General features: G+C 43.0%; 1 protein-coding gene across 1 annotated transcript in view; it reads left to right on the top strand.

The window, feature by feature from the left end:
• Window positions 1–26,121, top strand: part of LOC138756899 (uncharacterized) — a 52,534-nt gene extending 26,413 nt beyond the window's left edge. Inside the window, exons 15-22 of the mRNA XM_069923291.1 lie at window positions 621–739; window positions 1,072–1,140; window positions 2,356–2,448; window positions 12,985–13,203; window positions 21,964–22,114; window positions 22,764–22,854; window positions 23,564–23,668; window positions 25,889–26,121. Of these exons, the coding sequence (XP_069779392.1) occupies window positions 621–739; window positions 1,072–1,140; window positions 2,356–2,448; window positions 12,985–13,203; window positions 21,964–22,114; window positions 22,764–22,854; window positions 23,564–23,668; window positions 25,889–26,088 (1,047 nt within the window). The 3' untranslated portion in view covers window positions 26,089–26,121. The remainder of the gene's footprint in view (window positions 1–620; window positions 740–1,071; window positions 1,141–2,355; window positions 2,449–12,984; window positions 13,204–21,963; window positions 22,115–22,763; window positions 22,855–23,563; window positions 23,669–25,888) is intronic.
• The last annotated feature ends 925 nt before the right edge of the window (window positions 26,122–27,046 follow it).

The following is a 27,046-nucleotide window of genomic DNA, read 5'->3' on the forward strand; positions in this document are numbered from 1 at the left end:
CAACCCCCCCCACTTCCATCCTTCCCCAACCCCCCACTTCCATCCTTCCCCAACCCCCCCACTTCCATCCTTCCCCAACCCCCCCACTTCCATCCTTCTCCAACCCCCCCCCACCCGTCCTTCCCCAACCCCTCCACTTCCATCCTTCCCCAACCCCCCCACTTCCATCCTTTCCCAACCCCCTCACTTCCGTCCTTCCCCAACCCCCCCACCTGTCCTTCCCCAACCCCCCACCTTCTGTCCTTCCCCAACCCCCCCCCACTTCATCCTTCCCCAACCCCCCCACTTCCGTCCCCCAACCCCCCCACTTCCATCCTTCCCCAACCTCCCCACTTCCGTCCTTCCCCAACCCCCCCACTTCTGTCCTTCCCCACCCCCCCACTTCCCCAAACCCCCCACTTCCCCGACCCCCCCACTGTCCTTTTGCCCTTCCCGTCGTGTGGAGTCCAGAGCAGGACACAGTTCACCAAGAGCAGTCTTGCCAATGTGTTGTACAACCTGACATCCCACTGAATTGTGAAATAGATTCCGTTGGGCCCTGGAAACTTTCCTGAGATTACCCTTCCCAGTTCAACCCCCGCCAAGGCTCAGGTGACAAAGGGCTTGCTTTGTTTCTGTAGCTCGACCGGATTGAGTTGGATCCATTAAAGAAACAGCTGGAAGATCGATGGAAGTCAATTCGCAGACAGCTGCAGAGTCAGCGTGGCATCGAGCAGGATGGGGCAGCAGGGCTGAGGAAGTGAGTGGCCCCCCTGACCTCTTATGTGCCACACAACCTCCAACTCCCCCACCCCCATATGTGGCACACAATCTCTGCATCATCTCAAGGCACGTCCCCTCCCCCAATCCAACTCTCCTTCCCTACCCCCATCCTCACCACCTCTCCCTCTAATGTTTTTCCCTAATGCCAGCCACAGCCCCCTCCCCACCCCCTCGCCCAACATTTGCAGCAGCGAGCCCCACCCTGACCCCTCCTGTCACTAGTCCAAGGTGGGTGATGATTTGGTGTACTGGTGCTGGGCTCGGGAGTCACTGCCCACTATCCCCTCACGCCCATTCTCTCTCTGACAGGCAGCTGATCAGCCATTTCCACTGCCTATCCTGTGACCGGCCACTGGACATCAAGCTGCCATGTTCTCCGTGAGTACAGCCTTCCTGCTTCATCCCCCAGAGAACTAACACTGCCAGGATGGAGGGTCTCCAAAAGGGTACCCAGGTCAATTCCTCACCTCCACTGCTGTCTGTGTGGAGTTTACACGCTCTCCCTGTCACTGGGTGCTCCGGTTTCCTCCCACATCCCAGGGATGAATCGGTTGGTTTGGAGCTGTGAACCTCAGACTCTGGGGGATTTTGATTGGATGGACATTGATGATGGACCAAAGGGCTGTATGTCTCTCTGACTGTAAACTGCCCTGATCTGTGGGAATGGGAGGATCTAGGGGTTGCAGGATGTGGTGACAATACAATGGGATTGCTGTTGATTTAATGTAAAAATGCAGAACAAAACTTGCAAAGTGAACAATGGCCCATGTGATGAGCTTGAAGGGTACATGGTTCCCTGGAAGTGCTGTCATGGGTAGGCATGTGGAGGTGGAACAATTCACCACTGATTTGTTCTTTGTGGGCTCACCCACTGCCAACAGAAGAGTAGGTCTAGTGAAGCAGCCGCTGGGGAGAGGAACTGATTGAGGGCGAGTACCGGGTTTGAGGGACTTTGGTTCAGGTTTCAGACAAGGATGGAGCAGGGGGTCAGGTAAGAAGAGTAAGGACCTCAGCTTTCCTGATAGTGCAGCTCAGCTTGGACGGAAGAGGGGGGGTTGGAGAGGTCAGTCAGGGCAGAGGTTTGGTCCTTTTGCATCAGCAGGACATCAGGGAGACTTCTCGCAGCCCCGGGCACTACATCTGTGGGAAGTGCATTCAGCTACAGCTCCTCAACAAACATGTGAAGAAATTGGAGGAAAGAATTCTGGATCATCCAGAAGGGAGAGGAAGTCATAGACTGCAGCTGTAGTGACGTGGTCTCACTAAAGTCCAGGCTGCCGGTAGTTGGTGATCTCTGGGAAAAGTAAAGGGAGAAAGCAGACAATGCAGAGTTCCCCTGTGGCCACTGCCCTCGATAACAAGTAGACACTTTGGATACTGCTGGGTGGGGTGGGGGGTGGTGATCTGTCAGAGGGGAGCACTGACGTGGGGTATCCAGGTGGGATGGAGCAGTGCAGAGGGCACTAACGTGGGATGGGACAGTGTGGTGGTTATTGCATGGGGTATCCAGGTGGAACGGGGCTGGAGCTTTGGTAAATGTCAGGATGTGCCTGAATCAGAGTATTTGACAGCATTCCTTCTCTCCCTCTGCAGGAGTGTCATCACCCTCCCCTTGCCAAGTTACATGACCAATGCTCACCGGCCACAGCGATCAGACACTGATCCATCACGGCGCAGAACTAAGGGGTAAGTAACGGCTGGCTGCCTGTTCCCTCTGCCCTTGTTCAGTCACATTCCCCCCCCCCCCCCCCCCCACTGCCCAGCTGTGAGGACATTGGGAAAGATTATGATTAACCTGAAGTGATTCCTGAGGCAGTGCCCAAATTTTGTCTGCAGTAGAGCTGGTGTGTTACTTCACGGCATACAGAGTTTACTGAAGCCAGCATGTCATTGAAAGGGCTATCTAGTGTTCATAAGAACATTAAAAAAACAGGAGAAGGAGTGGGTCATCTGGCTCATTGCGCCTGCTCCGCCATTCAATGAGATCATGTCTGATCTGATGATAGGCTCATTTACACCTGCCTTTTCCCCATATCCCTTAATTCTCCTACTATGTAAAAATATATCTTAAATACATTTACTGAAGTTGCCTCCACTGCACCAATGGTCAGCTAATTCCACAGATTCATGACCCTCTGAGAAAAGAAGTTCCTCCTCATCTCTGTCCTAAATCTGCTACCCTGAATCTTTTTTTAAAAATTTTTTAATAACTTTTTTATTTTTCACACTGTGAACCATATCAACCAAAATATGTACAAACGTTTCTCATTAAATTTACACAGTGGTCTTTTCTCCCCTTTTTTTTCCCCCCTTTCCCTCCCTCCCCTCTACCCACCCAGCTCCAAAACCCATAAATATTCAACATATACAATACAATAAAACCATAAAATAATATTTTCACACAAAGGAAAATAAACAAGAAAAATGCATCATCTATCTAGTCATTTTGACTTATCATTTTCATTCTCATTTTAGGGGATGGAGGTCGTAGGCAAGCTCTCTCTGATATGTTCCATGTATGGTTCCCAAATTTGTTCACACATTGTGATTTTATTTTTTAAATTATGTTATTTTTTTCCAATGGAATACATTTATTCATTTCCATGTACCATTGCTGTATACTCATGCACTCTTCCATTTATCAAGTTGACATTATACATTTTTTTTGCTATCGCTAAGGCTATCATAATGAATTTTTTTCACTTTATCCAATTTTCGGCCTAATTCTCTACTTCTTATGTTACTTAAAAGAAATATCTCTGGTTTTTTGGTCTGTTATTTTTTGTAATTTTATTTAGTATCTGATTTAATTCTTCCCAAAACATATTTACTTTCGTACATGCCCAAGTTTCATGTAATGTCGTTCCCATTTCCTTCTTACAGTGAAAACATCTATCCGATAATGTTGAATCCCAGTTTTTTAATTTTTGAGGAGTGATATATATACCCTGTGTAACCAATTCTACTGTATCATGCGTAACCTTGTGTTTATTGTATTCTTCATAGTTCCAGAACATAACTTTTCTCAATCTTCATTTTTTTATCTTTAGGATCTAATCCTTTTCCCACTTCTGCTTAGGTTTATAGCTTATTTCATTTTCCTTATCTTGCAGCTTAATGTACATGTTGGTTATAAATCTTTTGATTATCATTGTGTCGGTAATCACATATTCAAAGCTGCTTCCTTAAGGTAATCTCAAGCTGTTTCCCAATTTATCCTTTAAATAAGCTTTCAGTTGATGATATGCAAATATTGTACCATGAGTTATTCCATATTTGTACTTCAACTGTTCAAATGTTAATAAATTATTTCCCAAAAAACAGTTTTCTATTCTTTTGATTCCTTTTCTCTCCCATTCTCTAAAGGGACAACCTTTTTGTCTATTGTAAAAGGGATTGGTGGATTTGCGGCAATAGAAATTTTGGTATTTGATAATTCATTTTTTTTCTTTTCTAAGTGGATCTTCTTCCATGTATTAAGTAAATGATGCAGTACTGGTGAGTTTTTATATTGCACCAGCTTTTCATCCCACTTATAAAGTATATGTTCCGGTACCTTTTCCCCTATTTTATCTAGTTCTTTCTTAGTCCAGTCTGGTTTTTCCCATGTCTGGTAAAAATCTGATAAATACCTTAATTGTGCAGCTTTATAATAATTTCTAAAATTTGGTAACTGTAAACCACCTTGATTATACCTCTCTGCTAATTTATCTAACGCTACCCTTGGATTCTTCCCTTTCCACAAGAATTTCCTTATTATTTTCTTTAGTTCCTTAAAGAATTTTTCTGTTAAGGGAATTGGTAATGTTTGAAATAAGTATTGTATCCTTGGGAACACATTCATTTTAATGCAGTTTACCCTCCCTATCAAAGTTAGTGGTAATTCTTCCTGTAATTTCTTTATTAGTGGCTGATAATTTAGTTTGTACCAGTGGCTTAAGTTATTATCTAACCTGATCCCTAGGTATCGGATTGCATGTGCTTGCCATTTAAATGGTGATTCTTTTTTAAATTCTGTATAGTCTACGTTACTCATTGGCATCACTTCACTTTTATTTGCGTTGATCTTGTACCCCGATATTTCTCCATATTCCTTCAATTTCTTATGTAATTCTTTTACTGATACCTCTGGTTCTGAAAGGTATACTATGATGTCATTTGCAAATAAACTGATTTTATACTCCTTCTCCTTTATTTTTATCCCTTTTATTTTATTTTCTATTCTTATCAGTTCTGCAAAGGTTCTATTCCTAAGGCGAACAATGAGGGGGGATAGTGGACATCCCAGTCTAGTTTATCTATTTAATTTAAAGTGACTCGATACATATCCATTTACTGTTACATTCGCCAACGGTTCATTATACAATGCTTTAATCCAATTTATATATTTTATGGTAGATTAAACTTCTGTAATACTTTAAATAAGTAATTCCACTCTACTCTGTCAAAGGCTTTTTCTGCGTCTAGAGCAACAGCCACTGTTGGTTTCTTATTTCCTTGAACTGCATGGATTAGATTAATAAGTTTGCAGACATTGTCCAGTGTTCGTCTTTTCTTAATAAATCCAGTTTGATCTTGTTTTACTATTTTAGGTACACAATCGGCCAATCGGTTTGCTAATAATTTTGCTATTATCTTATAGTCTGAGTTAAGTAGAGATATTGGTCTATATGATGCTGGTGTTAATGGATCCTTCCCTGTCTTTGGTATTACTGTAATTATTGCTGTCTTACATGAATCTGGCAAGTTTTGTGTTTCTTCCATCTGGTTCATTACTTCCAGGAGAGGAGGAATTAATAACTCTTTAAATGTTTTATAAAATTCTATTGGAAATCCGTCCTCTTCTGGTGTTTTATTGTTCGGCAGCATTTTTAATATATCCTGTACTTCCTCTATTTCAAATGGTTTTATCAGTTTGTTTTGTTCCTCTTCTTGCAATTTCAGCAGTTCAATTTTAGCTAAAAATTCCTCTATTTTATCATCTTTCCCCTCATTCTCAGTTTGATACAATTGTTCATAAAATTCCTTAAAATTTTCATTAATCTCTGTTGGATTAATATGTCATTTGTTTGTTCTTTTTCCTTGATGCCAGTATCATTCTTTTAGCTTGTTCTGTTTTAAGTTGCCAAGCTAATATTTTGTTTTTTTCCCCATTTCAAAATACTTTTGCTTTGTTTTCATTATGTTCTTCTCTATCTTGTACATTTGTAATGTTTCGTATTTAATTTTTTTGTCTGCCAATTCTCTCCTTTTCGCTTAATCATCCCTTTTTACTAATTCCTTTTCTGTACTTTCCAACTGCTCTATTTCCCAATTGTAATCCTTTTTCATCTTAGTCACATAACTTATAATCTTCCCTCTAATGAAGGCTTTCATTGCATCCCATAATATAAATTTGTCTTTCACTGATCCTGTGTTTATTTCAAAATATGCTTTAATTTGGCATTCAATAAACTCTCTAAATTCTTGCCTTTTAAGTAGCATGGAGTTTAACCTCCATCTATATGTTCTTGGTGGGATGTCCTCCAGTTCTATTTCTAATAACAGGGGTGAATGATCTGATAGTAGTCTAGCTTTATACTCAGTTTTCCTAACTCTCCCTTGTATATGGGCCGACAACAAAAACATATGAATCCTTGAGTATGTTTTATGCCTACTCAAATAATATGAATATTCCTTCTCTCTTGGATGTTGCCTCCTCCATATATCCATAAGTTTCATTTCCTGTATTGATTTAACCATAAATTTGGCTACTTTATTCTTTTTGCTTGTCTTTTGTCCAGTTTTATCCAACATTGGATCCAAATTAAGGTTAAAATCCCCTCCTATCAATATATTTCCTTGTGTATCTGCAATCTTCAAAAAAATATCCTGCATAAACTTTTGATCCTCATTAGGTGCATATATATTGAGCAAATTCCAAAATTCTGAGTATATCTGACACTTTATCATTACATACCTCTGCTGGATCTATTATTTCCTCCTCTATTTTGATTGGTACATTTTTGTTAACTAATTTGGCTACACCTCTAGCTTTTGAATTATATTATCCTGCCACTACGTGTCCTACCCAGTCTCTCTTTAATTTGTTATGGTCCACTTCAGTTAGATGAGTTTCCTGCACAAATGCTATGTCTATTTTGTCTTTCTTCAATAAATTTAGTAGCCTCTTCCTTTTAATTTGGTTATGTATTCCATTAATGTTTATAGTCATATAGTTCAACGTGGCCATCTTATATCTTGCTTACACCTCCTCGCCACCTCCATCCCCCTTTATCCCATTTTCATCTCTTAGTTTTCCCTTATTAAACTCAATGTATGACAACACATTTAAAACATAAAATACCCCAACAATTCCCACACTCAATAATACCTTAACCCCAAATGCTCCCCTCCCTCTCTGAGTTGCCCCTTATCCCTTGCCGGGCAACCACCACTCCCCTTTCCATTTGGATTCCGATCTTGCTCACATGCATCAACTGATTTTGCAGTGACAATTATTCCCTCTCCCACCAGCCCCCCAGAAAACACTTTTTTTTACATATATAACAAAGCTCTCACTTTTTTTAACCCCTTTACTTCCTTCCTTCCCTTCTTTTTTCCCTCTTTAGTTCTTCGCATATACATTGTTTTTACATCTTTATATATATTTAATCGCTGTTCTTCATTCTTGTTACATCTCTTCATCTCTTCTTCTGTCCTGCAAACATTCTCCAAATTCTTATGCTTCCTCCGGATCCGAGAACAGTCTGTTTTGCTCCCTGGGTATAAATATTTTAAGCATGGCTGGATGACTTAACATGAATTTATAACCTTTTTTCCATAAAATCCTTTTCGCTGTTTTAAACTCCTTCTTCCTCTTTAAGAGTTCAAAACTTATATAACCACAGATTTCACCTCCCTCTGGGAAAAGCAGTTTCTTTTCATCTCAGTCCTATATCTACTTCCTTGAATCTCTTTTTCAAAATCTATTTATTGAGCATCAAAAAAATTGAGCTCCTACTTTTTAAAAAAAAACAAAAATCAACACACATATACACAAATGTTCATATTCACCCTCAGGTATACAGCCGGAGCCCCACCCCACCTTTGCTGACAGTATCATCCGTATATTACCAATTGCACTGGTATAACCGTCTCACAGTTAGTCTTTTACTCCAAAAGCACTCTTAATTCAGAGAAAAAAAAACACATGAAGGGTTGCCATTTGTGGATTAATTTTGTGGACCCTCTTAATGTGTATTTGATTTTCTCCAGTTTAACAAAGTGTCTGGGTAAAAAAATATTTTTTGACCCTTGTATTCCAATGGCTTATTATCTTCTCTAACTTTATTCCTTGCCCGCTCCAGTATATTTTTTCTTGTCATATATCTCAAAAATTTTACTAAGATGGATCTTGGTTTTTGATGTGTCTGCGGTTTCGGAGCTAGTACTCTGTGTGCCCTTTCTATTTCCATTTCTGTTGTTCCCAGGACCTTCGGGATCCATCCTTTTATAAATTCCTTCATGCCTGCGTCTTCTTCACCCTCTTTCAGGCCCACTATTTTTATGTTGCTTCGCCTACTATAATTTTCCAACATATCAATTTTCTGAGATAACAACTCTTGTGTCTCTAATTTTTTTGTCACTTTCTTCCAATTTTTCTCTTAAGTCATTCACTTCCATTTCTACAGCCGTTTCCCGCTCTTCCACATTCTCTTCTCTTTTCCCTATTTCTGTCATTACCAGTTCTAACCTTTGCATTTTATCTTCTGTTCTTTTCATTTTCCTTTTAATTGCATTAAACTCTAATGACAACCATTCTTTTAGTGATCTCATTTGTTCTTCAAAAAAGACTTTATCTATATTCTGTTCATCAGTTTTACCTTTTATTTCTCTCTATCCATCAGTCTTACCTCCTATTTCTCTGTGAAGATCTTGGTCTTCTTCTTCCTCTTCTTCTGTGTCTGTATCTGTGTTTGTGTCATCTTCTTCTCTTCTTTATGTCTGTGTCTCTTCTGTTTTTCCTGATGAGCTGCTTGTATCTCTTTGTCGGGCCTCTTCTTGCTGGGACTCTTGTTGTTGGTCCTCCCCTCCTGGGCTGTCGTCTGTTGTGTTTCCTGACGTTGATCTTCTTGTCGGTCTTCCCTTCGTCTGTCTTCCATGTCTGTTTCGTCGCTCCCTATTCTGCTGTCTTCTTTATCCTCCAGCTGAGATCCCTGGTGTCGGGCGTCCTTCAGCTGCTCGCTCTGTGACAGCCCACTCCTCTACTGAGCCCCCCTCCCGCCGGTGTCCTCCTTCTCCTTTGATTGCGCACTGCTCATGTGCGACTCCTCACGCATGCGCAGTTGCGCACTTTTGTTTGGCTCCAAGAACCATTTTTGTAGGGCACCGGCTGGTGGGTCATGACTCTGTAGGGCAGGCGCTGACCTCGAGGGTCGGGTGCTCCTCGTCACCACAGCGTCCTGTTCCTTCCAGCAAGTAAGGCCTTCTTCTTTCTTCTCCAGCAACTATTTTACTTTTTTACCAGTTGTTCTTACTTTCTCCTTCTTGGAAGTCATCTTCTTTCTCTTTGTATCTTTATCTTCTATTTCTTATACTTTATTTTTGTTATGCTTTGTTTTTTCCTAACTTTTTTCCTATTTTCCTGGAGAGGGCTGGTTTTCCCGACTGGCTACTACTCCATCATGTGACTCCTCTCTGCTACCCTGAATCTTGAAGCTATGTCCCCTAGTTCTGGCCTATGGAAACAACTTATCTACCTCTATCTTATCTATGCCTTTCATAATTTTATGTTTTTATAAGATCCCCTCTCATTCTTCTGAACTCCAGCAAGTACAGTCCTAGACAATTCATTCTCTCCTCAGGCTACACCCTCATCACTGGAATCAACCTGGTGAACATAATCTGCATCACGTGCAAAGCCAGTACCTTTACAGTTGCAATTCACAGTGAGGCAGCTTTGCACTGCCCCACACTGCTTGAACACCAGTGGGTACAACAAGCAGCACCCACACTGAGTGTCAGCACTGGGATGAACGTAAACAAGGAGCAAGAGTTCACCACTCACCCTGCTGTCCTCTAATCCCTGACCTGACTTCATCTTCCACTCCTTATCCTCACAGCCCTTCATTTATCAAGTCTCTCTCCCCACTCATAAAAAATATTCACTAACTGCTTCCACTGGCCTCTGAGGAGGAAAGTTTCAATCTTCATAGAAAACTCTCCAAGACTTTTAAATGAGTTACTCCTTGTTTTCAAACAGCAACCCATGATTACAGAAACTCCACACCAATCCTGCAGTGAATCCCTCAGTCAGGTGCATCACACACGTCCGACCCAGCAGGTACAAGACCACCTTCCCTCACCTTTCTTCCCAAAGCAACACAGAGGTATTCATTCTTGAACTTTTTCTTAACCACAGAACGTTACAGTACAGAAAACAGCCCTTTCAACCCTTCTAGTCTGTGCTGAACCATTTTTCTGCCTAGCCCCACTGACCTGCACCCAGTCCATAGCCCTCCACATCTCTCCCATCCATGTACCTATCCAAATTCTTCTTAAATGTTAAAATTGAGCCTGTATTCACCACTTCAGCTGGAAGTTCGTTCCATACTCCCACCACTCTCTGAGTGAAGAAGTTCCCCCTAAACTTTTCCCCTTTCATCCTTAACCTATGTTGTCTGATTTGTATTTCAAAAGAAGCCTACCTATATTTACTTTGTCTATACCCTTCATAATTTTTAAATACCTCAATCAAATCTCCCCTCATTCTTCTGTATTCCAGGGAATAAAGTCCTGACCTGCTTAATCTTTCTTTCCCTGTAACTCAGTTCCTAAAGTCTGGACAACTTTCTAGTAAATCTTATCTGCACTTTTCTATCTTATTGATACCTTTCCTGTAGTTAGGTGATCAAAACTGCACACAATACTCCAAATTTGGACTCAAGATTTAACATAATTCCACACTGCAGATATGACCTGCTCTCTGCAATGTCCAATACCACACAATAATAACCTCACTTCTCCTGTTCCTCCTGCCAGAACATCTTGGCTTTTGTCATTTCTTTCAGTAGCTTTGTGGGACATGACGTAGTATACTCTGATACCTCTGCAGTCTCTCCACTGCCAGAGGAGCCTATAGGAGCGGCTACAATTACAACAAAAATCAACTCCCATAAAGACCACGACTGCACTTTCTCAAACCCTGTCCCATGCATGGAAGGAAAATGGAGAAATCCTGCACAGGCAAGGCCCCTCAACTCTTTCTCTGCTATATTGATAACTACATCGGGGCTGCCTTGTGGATCCACAATAAGCTCATCAACTTCATTCAACTTCCACCCTGATCTCAAACTCACCTGGTCCAACAACACTCTCTCCTTCCTGGATCTCTGTCTCCATCTCGTAAGACAAGCTTTCCACTGACATATATTACAAGCCAACCAAATCACACAACTACCTTGACGACACTTCCTCACACTCTGACCCCTGCAAGGATTCTATTCCCTTCTCTCAATTTCTCTATCTCCACCATATCTGTTCCCAGGATGAGGCCTTCCAGTACATCGGAAATGTTTGTCGTCTTCCACAAACATGACTTCCCCTCCACCATCATCAACTCAGCTCTCACCTGCATCTCTTCCATTTCCTACACATCTGCCCTGGCCCCCTCTGCCCCCAGACGCAACAAACACAGGATTCCCCTTATCCTCATCTACCACCCTGCCAGCCTCCACATCCAACACATTATCCTCCAGAATTTCCGGCACTTTCAACAGGACCCCAGTTAATCACCCTTCCCCTGTGGCCACAGGAGGTGCCACACTTGCACCCACACCTCCTCCCTTACCACAGTCCAGGGTCTCAAACAGGCCTTTCAAGTAAAGCAAAAAAATCACTTGAGTATCCACAGGATGCTCCCTTTGTATATCGGACAGACTGGGAGATTGCATCGCCGAGCCCCTTCACTCTGTCTGCACCAGTGACAGAGACCTCCCAGTAGCCAATCATTTCAGTTCTGCATCACACTCCCTCACTCACATTTCTGTCCATGGCCTCATGCACTATCCTAGCAAGACCATCTGTAAATTGAAGGAACACCACCTGATTTTTCCATCTGGGTGTTCTCTAGTCAGATGGCATTAACATCAACTTTTACAGTGTCTGCTAACCTGCTCTCCCTCCCTTCCCATCCCTTTCTCTTCTTTCCCTCAGCTCACAACCCCCTTCCCTCTCCATTCACAGAGCCATCCCCATTTGCTGCTGTGCCCTCCATTTCTTCTCCACCTATTACCTCCTGCCTGTGGGACAGTGCTCCACTGCCCACATCTCCCCCTTACCTTTTTATTTGGATGCTTGCCTATATTTTGCTCATACCTTGATGAAGGGCTCAAGCCCAAAATGTCAGATATGAATCTTTATCTTTGCTATATAAAGTGTACTGTTTGACCTGCTGAGTTTTTCCAGCATTGTGTTTTTACTTCGACCACGGTGTCTGCAGACTTTGAAGGGCCTGTTCCGTGTGTGACTATGAGAGTTTTGTACTTCCCATGTTTACTCCCCAAGTCCCCACGATGACTCCATCAGCTTGGCTCCCAGTGCCCGTCTCCCTTTCCTGTCTATCTCTACAGTACCAGCATATATAACCATATAACATATAACAATTACAGTACGGAAACAGGCCATAATTGACTCTTCTAGTCCGCACTGATTTATATGAACTCCACTAGTTCCACCTACTGCTCCCTGCCCATATTCTTCCAACCCCCTCTTCTGGAAGGACATTCCACTCAGCCACCACAAGCTTAACGTTGGAGTAATTGTAAAGGGAGACGGGGAGAGAGCAGAGGAACTGAATTAATATGTTGGATCAGTCGTGGAAGAGAAGTAGGTGCAGTCAAGATCATGAGAGAGAAGGTACAGTACTGGGGAAGCTAAATGGTCTCAGGGTAGACAAGTCTCCTGGACCAGATGGAATGCACGATGCTACCCAGAAAACAGGCCTATGGGTGCCACTCTGTCTCATCCCACTGTTCTGTTCTCTCCTGCTCTCTCTCCAGTTCCAGCATCTGTGGTGTTTTGCTCTCGATTCGGCATTTAATGAAATGGGGCAGTGATTGGGAGCTCCTGACTTCGATTTAGATGCAGAATGGGCAATGCGGAGGTGGTTGTGTCCCACGCTCACTCTGCCTTGCGATTTGGTGAGGACCAGGGTGTTAATTCCATCTCTCCTGTTGACAGTTGGACGGCAGACAGGACCCACAATCGCTCACAGTTGGAGCGAAACCTCTCACACATGCAACAGCTGCACAGCAGTCTCTGTAGGCAGATAGACAGGGTGCAGAACCACTTTAAAGGATCAGTCAAGGCAGTCAGTCCATTCGTGAGGCCCCTGCTGCAGATAGGCTGTCCAATCGCATCAGCACCACCTCGTAAAGCCTATGAGAGTATCATCAAATCGTGAGTATGTAGTCAGTAACACAGCAGTGATGGGATTGATCCGGCAGTACAGAGGGAGAAAGCCCTCCCCACCCCTCACTGTCTGCCCCCACCCCCACTGCTTCACTGAGCATCCCCACCCCTCCTCAGCCTCCTATCCCTCCAAAACCCTCACTGGCCAACCCCCACCCTCCCCTCAACCCTCCCCACTCTTCACTGACCACCCCTCCCCCTCCCACCTTTCACTAATTACCCCCATCCCTTACTAGCCACCTTATCTCTCCCAACCTCCATCCCTCCCCTCTCCTCACAATGACCACTCCCCTTGCCCCTCCCTCACTAGTTTGGGGTCTGCCGGAGGGTTGGGGCCATGGAGCATGAGAAAGGAATTGCTCCTCCAGAGATCAGGAGAATCTACTTCTATGACCTCTACAAGGGGAGAATATGGAGGCTGCAATCTGCCCAGAGGAAGAGTGTTGGGTGGGTGTGGGTTGAAAGGTTTGGCCACAAATAACTGGCAGAGAGGAGATCTCTGTGTCCTCTCCTGGCACTGGTGAGGTCCTAGAGAAACAGAAAGGTCAACGTTTAGGAGGGGCCGTAGGGACAAGCCAGGGAATTACGGGCTGATTTATGTCCAGCGTAATTGTTGAGGTGGAGCAGGAGATGCTGACTTCATGGTCTTCACTAAAGTTTTTGATAATACGTCTCCTGCTTGGCCAGTCCAGGTCACATGGATGGAAGGGATATGGACTAAGTTCAGGTCAGTTGGACTAAACAGAAAGACAGTTCAGCACAGACTAGAAGAGCCAAAGGGCCTGTTATGTTCTAAGGTGCTCAGATGCTGAGTACAAAAGTCATTTTGCAAATGTATGAGACGTGGGCAAGGTCACGTTTGGGGTATTGGGTGCGATTCTGCTCAGTGTGTCATCAGCAGAAAGTGGAGGCTCTGCAGAGCAAGCAGAACAGGTTGACCAGGAGTCAACCATCCATCCTGTCAAGCCTGCTCTGCCATGCAACAGATCAAGGCTGACTAGGCCGTGGGCTTGGCTCCACCTAACCATCTTCTATTCTTCAGAAAATTATTCAGGAAGCTGCATGGATTCGAGAACCCAAGCTATAAGGAGTGGTTGGACTGACAATCATGGTGGCTGAAGGGTATCCTAATGGAGGTTTATAACATTGTTAAAGGTATCAATAGGACCGACAATTGGAATCTTTAATCAGGTTGAAAGCGTGAAATGCCAAATTTGAGGTGAAAAGTTGAAAGTGAGTATGGTGGGTGCCTGGAATAGGGAAGGAAGAGGAAGCAGATATCTTGGTGATGTTTAAGAGATATTTAGACAAAATGAGCAGACAGGGGGTGGAAGGATGTGGGAGGTGAGGAGTCAGGTGGGTGGAGGGATATTGGCCGTGAGCAGTCAGGGAGTGGAGGGATACAGACAGTGAGCAGTTAGATGATGAAGGGATACGGACAGTGAGCAGTCAGATGGTGGACGGATACAAACAGTGAGCAGTCAGGGAGGTGGAGGGATATGGTCGATGAGCAGTCAGGGTGTGGAGGGATATGGATGGTGAACAGTCGGGGTGGAAAGATATGGACAGTGAGCATTTAAGGCGAGTGGAGGGATATGAGCGGTGAGCAGTCGGGGTACAGTGATACAGACAGTGAGCACTCGGGTGGAGGGATACTGATGGTGTGTGGGCAGGGGGGTGGAGGGATACAGGCAGTGAGCAGATGGAAGTGGGCAGGAGGTGGAGGGATACGGATGGTGAATGGGAGTTAGTTTAGACTGGCATCATGGTTGGTACAGGCATGATGGGTGAAGGGTCTGTTTCTGTGAGGTGCCATGGTTTCTTCAGGAGGGGATCTGGGGAAAGGAGTCACGTGATGGAGTAGTGGCCGGTCAGGGAATTCCTGCCCTCTCCGGAAAAGTTGAAAAAAAAACACACAAAACACAAAGGTACAAGAATAAAAATTAAAACAAAGTAAAGGTAAAGGTGAGAAGAAAATGGCAGCGAAGAGAGAAAAGTCGAAAGCAACGGGAAGAAGAGAAGAAGAAAGAACGTCGGAAGAAGAAGGTGAAGGCCTTACCTGTCCGAGAAGGCCCGCCGCGGAGAGAGAAGCCCGCTCCCTAAGGTCGGTGGAAGTCCCGAGCTCGGGACTACAAAAATGGCTCGCGGAGCCGAGTAAAAGTGCGCAACCGCGCATGAAAAAAAACACACTGACGGGAGGGGGGAACAGCTGAGAGTGACAGCTGCAACACAGCAACAGGAAGAGAACACAGAAAACAACGAGAACAAGAAAGAAGAGAGAAAAAAGAAAACAAGGAAACAACAGATGGCCAACCCAGAGGAAGAAGAAGAAGAAAAACATAGAGAAATGGAAGAAGAAGGGAAAGGCAGGACAATGGATATTTTTTTTAAAGAATATATGGAATAAGTAAAAGAATGGCAATTACAAGAATTTAATAAAATAAAAAGAAGAATTAAGAGTGCAGAAGAAAAAATGAATAAAATAGAGATGGTCATATCAGAGATTGGAAAAAGAGTGGAGAATGTGGAAGAACGAGAAATAATCGTAGAAATGGAAGTAGAGGACTTAAAAGAGAAATTAGAAGAACCTAATAAAAAAGTTAGAGGCACAAGAGCTGTTAGCTCAGAAGATAGATATAATGGAAAACTATAATAGAAGAAATAATATAAAGATAGTGGGCCTTAAGGAAGATGAAGAAGGCAAGAATATGAGAGAATTTATAAAAGATTGGATCCCCAGGCTCCTAGGAAGACCAGAATTACAGGAAGAAATGGAAATAGAGAGGGCACATAGAACACTAGCCCCGAAACCACAACCGCAGCAAAAACCAAGATGCATTTTAGTAAAATTCTTAAGATATGCAACAAGAGAAAATATATTGGAGTAAGCAATGAAGAAAGTAAGAGAAGACAAAAAGCCACTGGAATATAAAGGTCAAAAAATTTTTTTCTATCCAGACATAAGTTTTGAACTCCTGAAGAACAGGAAGGAGTTCAATACAGCAAAAACGATCCTATGGAAAAAAGGATATAAATTTATGTTAAAGTACCCAGCGGTACTTAAAATAGTTATTCCAGGGCAACAAAACAGACTATTCTTGGATCCGGAGGAAGCACGAAAATTGCAGAACAACTACAAAACAAGCAGAGAGATGAAGACATGTAATGAGAGTAAAAATGACCACAAACTATATGTATGTGTGTATATGGGTATATACATATATATATATATATATATAGATGTGTATATATATGTGTGTACATGAGTGCATCCGTATTTAGAGGAAAATATATAGAGTACAGATAAGAATTAATAAGGGAATGAAAGGGAACAGAGGAAATAAGGAGGGATTTAAAAGAGTGACCTTTGTCATATATGAAAATTGAAATCTTTTCCGGAGGGGGGGCTGGGTGGGGAGGAGTTACGGTCACTACAAAATCAGTTGACGCTTGCGAGTGAATTCGCAAATCCAAATGAAGAGGGGAGATGTGGTTGCCCGACAAGGGATAAAGGGCAACTCAGGAAGGGGAGGGAATAGTGGGGTTAAAGAAGTTTTAGATAGAATTAGGTAAATGTTTGATGTTTTAGAAATGTTGTCTTATAAAGTGTTCAAAACAAGAAAGCAGAAATGGATAAGAAGGAAAGGTGATGATGAGGAAACGGAAAGGGAAGATAAACAAAGTATGAAATGGCTACGTTGAACTATATGACTTTAAATATTAACGGAATACATAACCAAATCAAAAGGAAGAAACTGCTAAATTTACTGAAAAAAGAAAAAATTGATATAGCATTCGTGCAAGAAACACATTTAACTGAAATGGAGCATAAGAAATTAAAGAGAGATTGGGTAGGACATGTAACAGCAGCGTCATATAATTCAAAAGCTAGAGGAATAGCTATATTAATCAGTAAAAATGTACCAATTAAAATAGAAGAGGAAATAATAGATCCAGCAGGGAGATATGTAATGATAAAATGTCAGATATATTCAGAGTTTTGGAATTTACTCAATGTATATTCACCTAACGAAGAAGATCAAAAGTTTATGCAAGATTTTTTTTGAAGATAGCAGACACGCAAGGGAACATATTAATAGGAGGGGATTTCAACCTTAATTTGGATTCAAATATGGATAAAACTGGGAAAAAAATTAACAGAAAGAATACAGTAACCAAATTTATAATTAAATCAATGCAAGAAATGCAACTTTTGGATATATGGAGGAAACAACACCCAAAGGAAAAGGAATATTCATATTACTCGGCTAGACATAAAACATGCTCAAGAATAGACCTATTCCTGTTATCAGCTCGTATGCAAGACAGAGTAAGAAAAACAGAATATAAAGCTAGAATATTATCGGACGATTCACCCTTGATATTGACAATAGAGTTAGAGGACATCCCTCCAAGAATGTATAGATGGAGATTAAACTCCATGCTACTTAAAAGGCAGGATTTTAGAGAATTCATTGAAAGACAAATTAAAATGTACTTTGAAATAAGTAAGGAATCATGAAAGATAAATTTATACTATGGGACGCAATGAAAGCGTTCATCAGAGGGCAAATAATAAGTTATGTAACCAAGATGAAGAAGGACTACAATCAGGAAACAGAGCAGTTGGAAAGGGAAATAGTAAATATAGAAAAAGAATTAGCAATGAAGGAAGACACAAGTAACAGAAGAGAATTGGCAGATAAAAAAATAAAATATGAAACACTATAAACATATAAGGTGGAGAAGAACATAATGAAGACAAAACAGAAATATTATGAACTAGGGGAAAAAACGCACAAAATTCTAGCATGGCAGCTTAAGACAGAACAAGCTAAGAGAATGGTATTGGCATCAAGGAAAAAAGACAAGCAAATCACATATAATCCAATGGAGATTAATGAAAACTTCAGAGAATTCTATGAACGATTATACCAAACTGAAAATGAAGGGAAAGAAGACAAAATAGATGAATTTTTAACTAAAATTGAACTACCAAAATTACAAATAGAGGAACAAAATAAATTAACAGAACCATTTGAAATAGTAGAAATACAAGAGATAATAAAAAAAAACTACCAAATAATAAAACACCAGGAGAGGATGGATTCCCAATAGAATTCTATAAAACATTTAAAGATTTATTAATTCCTCCCCTCCTGGAAGTAATCAACCAGACTGACAAAACACAAAGCTTACCAGATTCATGCAAAACAGCAATAATTACAGTAATACCAAAGACAGGGAAAGATCCACTCACACCAGCGTCATATCAATCAATATCATTACTTAACACAGATTATAAGATAATAGCTAAACTATTAGCAAAGAGATTAGCAGATTATGTACCTAAAATGGTAAATCTAGACCAAACTGGATTTATTAAAAAAAGACGGACAACAGACAATATTTGAAAATGTATTAACTTAATTCATGCAGTAGAAGGGAGTAAAGCGCCAACAGTAGCAGTTGCTTTAGACGCAGAGAAGGCCTTTGACAGAGTAGAATGGAAATTATTTATTATTTATTCAAAGTATTGCAAAAATTCAGTTTACCAGAGAAGTATATTAATTGGATTAAAGCATTATATAAGGGGCCATTGGCGATAGTGACAGTAAATGGATATATATCAAAGCAATTTAATTTAAGCAGATCAACAAGGCAAGGGTGCCCACCATCACCCTTATTGTTCGCGTTAGCTATAGAACCACTAGCAGAATTGATAAGAACAGAAAATAAAATAAAAGGGATAAAAATAAAAGACAAGGAATATAAAATCAGTTTATTTGCAGATGATGTTATAGTATACTTAACAGAACCAGAATTATCAATAAAAAAATTACATAAGAAATTGAAGGAATATGGAGAAGTGTCGGGTTACAAGATTAACGCAAATAAAAATGAAGCAATGCCAATGAATAATGCGGATTTCTCAAAATTTAAGAAGGAATCACCATTCAGATGGCAAACGCAAGCAATAAGATACCTAGGTATACAAATAAATAAAAACCTCGGCCATCTATATAAACTCAATTATTATCCACTAATGAAAAAATTACAGGACGATTTAGAGCATTGGAAAGATTTACCACTAACACTAATAGGAAGGATAAACTGTATTAAGATGAACATTTTCCCAAGGATACAATACCTATTTCAGGCATTGCCAATACACTTGACGGAGAAATTCTTCAAGGAGTTAAAGAAAATAATAAGGAAATTTTTATGGAAAGGGGGGAAACCGAGGATAGCACTCGATAAATTAACAGAATGGTATAAACAAGGAGGCTTACAACTGCCAAACTTTAAAAATTATTATAGAGCCGCACAATTAAGATACCTATCAGATTTTTACCAAACAAGGGAAAAGCCAGATTGGACTAGATTAGAACTAGATAAAATAGGGGAAAAGATACCTGAACATATATTATATAAATGGGATGAAAAATTGGTACAACGTAGGAGTTCTCCAGTATTACATCATCTGCTCAATATTTGGAAGAAGATTCATGTAGAAAGGAATAAAACAAATTACCAATTACCAAAACTAATATTGACACAAAATCAGTTAATCCCTTTTACAATAGATAACTTTTCCTTTAGAGAATGGGAGAAAAAAGGGATCAAAAGAATAGAAAATTGTTTTTCAGGTAATAAATTACTATCCTTTGAACAAATGAAGGATAAATATAATATAACTCAAGATACAGTGTTAGCATACCACCAACTGAGATCCTACTTGAAGGACAAATTGGGAAGCAGTCTGAGGTTACCAGAGGGAAGTAATTTTGAATATGTGATTACAGATACAATGATAATCAAAAGATTTACAACAAATATGTATATTAAACTGCAAGAAAAGGAGAATGAGGAAACAAATGGTAAAACTAAACAAAAATGGGAACAAGATTTAAATATAAAGATAAAGAAGGAAACATGGGACTATGAGAAATACAATAAACAAGAGGTTACGTATGATACAATATAACTGGATACACAGGCTATATATTACACCTCAAAAGTTAAATAAATGGGACCCAACAGTATCTGACAGATGTTTCCTTTGTAAAAAAAGAAGTGGGAACCACAATTTATGCAATCTGGACATGTGAGAAAGTGGAAAAATTTTGGGAAGATCTAAACCAGATATTAAATAAAATTACAGAAAACAATATACCAAAAAACCCAGAGATCTTCCTCCTAAGTAACATAAAAAACAAAGAATTTGGACTTGATTTGGATGGTGCACAAAAAAGATTTGTTATGATAGCTCTAGCTGTAGCAAAAAAATGTATTATGTCAACTTGGAAATTAGAAGATAACTTGAGAATACAACAATGGTATATAGAAATGAATAAATTATTCCATTAGAAAAAATAACATATAATTTAAGTAATAATATTGAAATATTTGAACAAATATGGGAGCCATACATGAAACACAATAGAGAAAACCTACCGGGGACATCTACCACCTAAAATAACGAAAGGGGAAGGAAATGAAAAGAATTGACTCAGTGGAATTTCTTGTTTATTTTTATTGAATGACAACATTGTTTGACTGGTTTAATGTATCTTAGATTCTGTACTCTAAATCAATGGGGGTGGAGGTAGGGAGGGTGGGATGGGAGGAGGGAGGGGGGGAGAAAATGACACTGTATATATTTGAAAAGAAAAATGTATGTATCTTGGTCAATGTGGTTTATGGTGTGAAAAATAAAAAAATTTTAAAAAAGTAGGGGATCTGGAATTGTTCCCCACAGAGGCTGTCAATGAATTTTTGGAAAAGGAGACACAAAGGATCTGGGTTGTGGGGAGAGAGAGGAATCTGTTGCTGAGTCAGGGTTGGGCTCCATTGGGCAATCATATAGCTGAAGGGCTGAATGACGTCCATCTGGTTCTTCACAATGGTCCTAAATGGCTGGGCTGAGGATGGGGAATGGCATGAGTGGGGGAGGGTTGGCCAAAGTGCACACGGAGATGTTGTTCTCTGAGGTTAATGATTGGGCGACAGCGGGTGTGAGTGGTTTTGGGAAGGCTCTCTGAGGGTGCAGGAGCAGAGGGAAGAGATACAGGAATATCAGAGAAAACACCACCAGGCTGCGGAAACAACTTCTTCCCACGGGCAGTGAGATGCTGAATGACCAAAGGAACTCTCATGTACAAAACAATATTTATTTATTTTTATAGGTATGATACTTGTCCTGCGTATGTATTGTTTGTGTGTATGACTGTTGTGTCTGGTTGTGTGTCTGTGTGTTTTGTACCGAGGACAGGAGAGCACTGTTTCGTTAGGTGGTACTTGTACAGATGACAATAAATTTGACTTGAGTTGACATCAATTGTCAGTTGACAAGAAGGCTGACGGGCTGGGCGGTCAGAGGGTTCAGGGTGATGTCCAGAGGGTCCCAGGGAGGAGAAGGTTGTGGATGGTATTGAGTTGATAGCGTAGTCGGGACCCCAGGAGTGTTGCCAGATGGGAGGGGTAAGAAGGTGGGTCATGGTTGGGAGTTCCACAGCTGCGGTCACAATGCAGAATCGGTGAAGGTTCGGTGAGGAGTTTACTGAAAGGGCAGTGTGTCTGTTCCACTGGATGGGTGGATGGGGTGAGGTGAACATCAGACAATGTGTGATCTTTCATTCCACAAGTCTGGAAAAGTGACATTGAGGAAATCACGGTGAAGAGGTTGGAAAGGTGATGCCAAAACTATCTGTTGAACTTTGACCTCTGCTCTTTGCTTCCTTACAGAGAACGAATCACTGAGCTGATTGAGAATTTCCCAACCACAGCCCGTAGTTGTGGAGGTAGCCACACGCTGACCTCTGCTCACTATCGACGGTGTCCAAAGCTGTACGAACCTTATCCCATCTCTGCACTGAACCAGGAGCACTCGACAAAGGTTTGTAGCAAATTGGGGAGCACACCGACTCGCCTGACTCAAGGCATGGCTGCAGCTCCTGGCTCAAGAGCAAGGTGTCAGAGTCACAGAGCCGTTATGTAACAATGGGGAGAACTCCCATTATGTAGAACGTAGAAATATACACCATGGTACTGACCCAATAACCCATGGATGGCTGTACCTGGCAGCATCATGCTGGCTAAATCAGACAACTGCACTTATGAAGAAATGGTTGGGATCTGATGTCATGCCTGGACTGAGACATTCCTGTGTGTTTAGTTCAGCACAGACCAGATGGGTCAAAGGGCTTGTTTTTGTACTGTAGTGTTCTCTGGTTATCAATGCATCAGTATCCTTTGGGGACAACTGTTCACTGCCTGGATGCAGATGGGCCATGGGTATCTGGCATTTGAAGGAAGGGATATGAATATTCTGGTTTGCTGTCCCAAAAGTCGAGGGAACACTGGGATTTCCTAACTGGGCATGCCCCCACCCCCGTATCTTCCCAAGCAGGTGTGCACCCACCCTTATCGGCAGCCTCAGTCTGCATGCCTTGGGCATTTGTGAACCCCTGTCAGACCCTCCCCCAACCACTGTGCTGACTGGGGGTATGTTGATGGAGCTAGTTTAACAGGTGTATGTTCTGCAGCTGCAGGATGACTCCCCAACAGTGAGCGGCGACGTGACGGGACCCAGGGGAAGATCCAGCTGCCGGCTGCCCTCCATCACAGGGAAAGATGGTGAGTCCGAACCCACTGCCAGTGCATCCCTGCCGTGTCCTTCCCTCAATTATACCCGTCCCTGCCATTTTCCCCCTTGGTTATACCCATCTCTGCCGTGTTCCCCCTCAGTTATATCTGACCCTGCCGTGTTCCCCTCAGTTATATCTGACCCTGCCGTGTTCCCCCTGTTTTTCTGATCCTTCCATGTCCCCCTCAGTTATATCTGACCCTGCCATGTACCCCCTTGGTTATACCCATCTCTGCCGTGTTCCCCCTCAGTTATATCTGACCCTGCCATGTTCCCCTCAGTTATATCTGACCCTGCCGTGTTCCCCCGCAGTTATATCTGATCCTTCCATGTCCCCCTCAATTATATCTGACCCTGTCGTGTTCCCCTCAGTTATACCCGTCCCTGCCGTGTTCACCTTCCCTCTTGGTTATATCCATCTCTGCCGAATTCCCTCTTGGTTATACTCCCTGCCATGTTCACCTCCCCCCTCAGTGCTACCTGGGCTCTGCCTCTCACCACACACCCCCACAGCCATGCCAGGGCTGCCCCCACTGGAAAGTTGCAGGAAGGATTCACGGATGTTACTGGGACTGGGGTGGCGGAGACTGACGGACAGACTGCTTAGGCCTGGCAGTGCACACTCTCCTCTCCACCTGGGTCCTCTCTCACGTTGCTCGCGCTCAGTTCTCCTCCCCTCACCCTTGTTCTCTGCTGCAGGGTCCAAGTGCAAGCCAGCCCACTGCCCCTCTCAGAGGGTGTCTGCCACCAAACTGTGCTCTAGCCGATCACCAAGCGCACACTTCCCCACAGTGGTGGGGTCAGGTAAGGAACTGTACAGGTACTGGCAGCCTGGAGCACCAGCCCCAGATCCCATGGCACCCATCCAGACCTTGTCCCATCTGCAGACACTGGGCCTCCAGTCCTTCCTGGGCAGTGTGACCTTGAGGGAGACCAGCTGACAATAGGCTGTATGGAGGTGTAAGCAGAGAGTGGGCTTACTCACTGAGCCATGGGGATGGTTGGATTTCTCAGGAACTCCCAAAACAGACAGAGGCTTTGGAATATGTGAGAATGTAGCAATGATTCCCCACGCCAGGAACGATTTTGGGGATTCTTGTTTGAGGAGTAATTTATCAGATTGGACCCAAACTCCAGAGCTTGGAAAGTCAGCTGAGATGAACTTTATAAAGGGCCCAGGGTGTTGAGCTGTATGAAACATGGAAGTCTGCAGATGCAGAGATAGAGTAAAAACAGAGAAATGCTGGAGGAACTCAGCAGGTCTCACAGTGTCCAAAGGAGATAAAGTTATATATCTGACATTTCGGGCCTGAGCCCTTCTTCAAGGTATGTAAAAAGCAGGCAGGCATCTCAATAAAGACTTAGAGGGAAAGTGGGAAGAATGGCAGGGTGAAGTGAGTCCAGACCAACAGACACAAGATGTTAATTGGAAAAAGTGAGAATTGGTTTTGGCTCTGTGAAGAGAGAGACAGAACTGGGGGAAAGGAAACAGTGAAGATGATGGAGGGATGGAGTTTAATGGAAACTGGAGGTCAATATTAATGCCCTCCTATTGGAGGGTTCCCTATCGGAAGATCAGGTGTTGTTCCTCCCGTTTACGGGTGGACTCAGTCTGGCAGTACATTAGATCATGGATAGATATGTCAGCAAGAAAATGGGATGAGGAATTGAAATGGGTGGCCACCCATTTTTAAAGGGCCTTGGTGTGTCTGGAAGTGTGCTTCCTGCTGCAGGGCAGGCCCTGTTTTCTGTTGATGGGGTTTGTAGCTGACGTCCATTCCCCACAGAGTACATGGCCAGGTTGAGCACAAGATTGCTGCAGGACAATGGCTGCTGTTCACAAAGGCACGAGCTTGGGGTAGAGAGTAGGGCCATTCCCGAACCCTACCTGTTGATTTTGACACCAGGCCATAAATGACGAGGCCAGCATTTACTATCCTGGAGTACTATCCTGTTGCATTGTTTGTTAGCCCACAACTCCACCAACATCTGTCATTTATTTTAAATTTAGAGATGCTGCTCGGTAACAGTCCCTTCCAGCCCATGAGCCCATGCCACCCAATTACACCCAATTGACCTGCAACCCTGGTATGTTTCAAATGGTGGTAGGAAACCGGATCACCCAGGGAAAACCCACGCACAGGGAGAACGTACAAACTCCTTACAGACAGTGCGGGATTTGAACCCTGGTCCCGATCGCTGACGCTGTATCAACATTGCGCTAACTGCCATGCCAACCATGCTGCCTGCTTTCATACAGGTCTTTTGTACATATCACAAGCATGAAACATGAAAGTCTGCAGATACTGTGATTGTGGTAAAAAACACATTGACATGCTAGAGGGACTCAGCTGGTCTTTCAGTGTCCATAGGAGACAAAGATATATTACCGATGTTTTGGACCTCAACCCTTCTTCAACCGCAGGTCCCTGTGGAGCACAGGGTTCTGGCTCAGCTAACAGTTTTCTTCCACGATCCTGTATTCTGTGGGCCAGCCACGTCCAAGTCCAGACATGAACTCACCGTGAGGGACCTTTCAAACACCATACAACGTCCACTGCCCCACCCTCACAGCCATCTTTGTCACTCCCTCAAAACACAACCATCAAGCCACACTGACTTCCTATGTAAATCCTGTCCAAAAATGTCCCTGAGCTGAGGCTCAATGAGCTGTAATCTCGTGGATCATCTGTTTCCTTTGCTTGATGGTCGAGGAGCTGATATAGCAGCTGGCATTGAATCACCCAGGTAATGGCTGGGGTTCAATAGGGTCTTGACCCCATAGACAGGGATTCATCAGGTCGAGGTCAGAGGTCAATTGGGATTGTGACCCTGCAACCAGGGATTCATCAGGTCACAGCTAGAGGTCAGAGGGGTTGTGACCTTGCAGCCAGGTTGTTCATCAGGTCATGGCCAGGAGTCAGTGGGATTGTGACCCTGCACCCAGGGGTTGGTTGGCTGATGTTGTTGGGGTCGTGATCCCGGCCGGCGGGGGGCACTAACTCTTTCTCTTGCTCGGTCTAGGCCCAGCCTTCACTGATTGCTGTTCATCTGTGCTGGAGAGGGATTGCTGTGGTTCCATGGAGCCAGTGGCTGCCTGTCCCTGCTCTGGCCGCACACTCACCAGCCAGCCGTGCCCTTCACTAGACCCCGCCTCTGAACCACTGGGGCCTCGACTTGAGAACCACCAGCTCCTGGCGCCTGTCAGCACCGCAAATATTTAACCTTTTATCAATATATGTGGAAATGTTCTGTAACTGATGCCCTTGGTGCTTCTATGTCTGGCTTTGGGGTGGGGAGGTGATGTGTTTCTGGGCCCAGGGATGTTTGGAGAGAGGGGATGGAGGGGTTGGTTACCCTGAGCCCGAGGGGAGGGGAGGGAGTGTACTGGGCCCAGGGGGGGAGTGGTCCCTGGGACCGGGGGGCATAGATGGTTACTCTGGGCCTGGAGAGGCAGTTATCCTGAGCCCAGGGGGCATGGAGGTCGGTTACCCTGGGCCCAGGGACATTCGGGGCAAAGATGTGTGGTGGAGTGGCACGGAGCAGGGGGTGATACCAAGGGGTCAGATAGACACGTCCCCCATACGCTGGTTGGAGAGACATGACACAATGTTGCCAATGTCAGTCTTGCCACAGGATCCAGGGCCTGGAGGAGACTGGACCTGGTCTCTGACCCACTAACAGTGCCTCACAGTTCTTACTCTGATTGATATGGGCTGCTGCAGATTAGAGTGACTGCTGACCACAACACGAGTGACTGCCCACAGTGATCACTGACCACAAAATGTGACTGACCACCCATACTGATTGACCAACCAACCCCTCTGAACCTCTCCATTTCACAGTGTGACCACACTGAGCACCCACATTGAGTGACCTGGGTCTGTCCCAGTAATTCTGCAACAGACCAAAGATGTTATGTCCCTCGAGGATTTATTCCCACTTTTATCACATTTTCTATATTGAAATATCAGCCAATATCTTTTTATTCAAAAGAATTTTGCTTCTTTTGAACAATTGAAACCCAAATTTAAACTTCCTAATAGAATTTTTTAGATATTTACAAGTTAGACATTTTGTTCAGTCGAAGCTTTCTGATTTTCCTTGAAACTGAGAAAAAAATATTATTGTTTTATTTTTTGATTTGCAATTCTCCCAGTGTAAATTAATATCAATTATTTA

This window comes from Narcine bancroftii, chromosome 3, assembly GCF_036971445.1.
Source record: "Narcine bancroftii isolate sNarBan1 chromosome 3, sNarBan1.hap1, whole genome shotgun sequence".
Lineage (NCBI taxonomy): Eukaryota > Metazoa > Chordata > Chondrichthyes > Torpediniformes > Narcinidae > Narcine > Narcine bancroftii.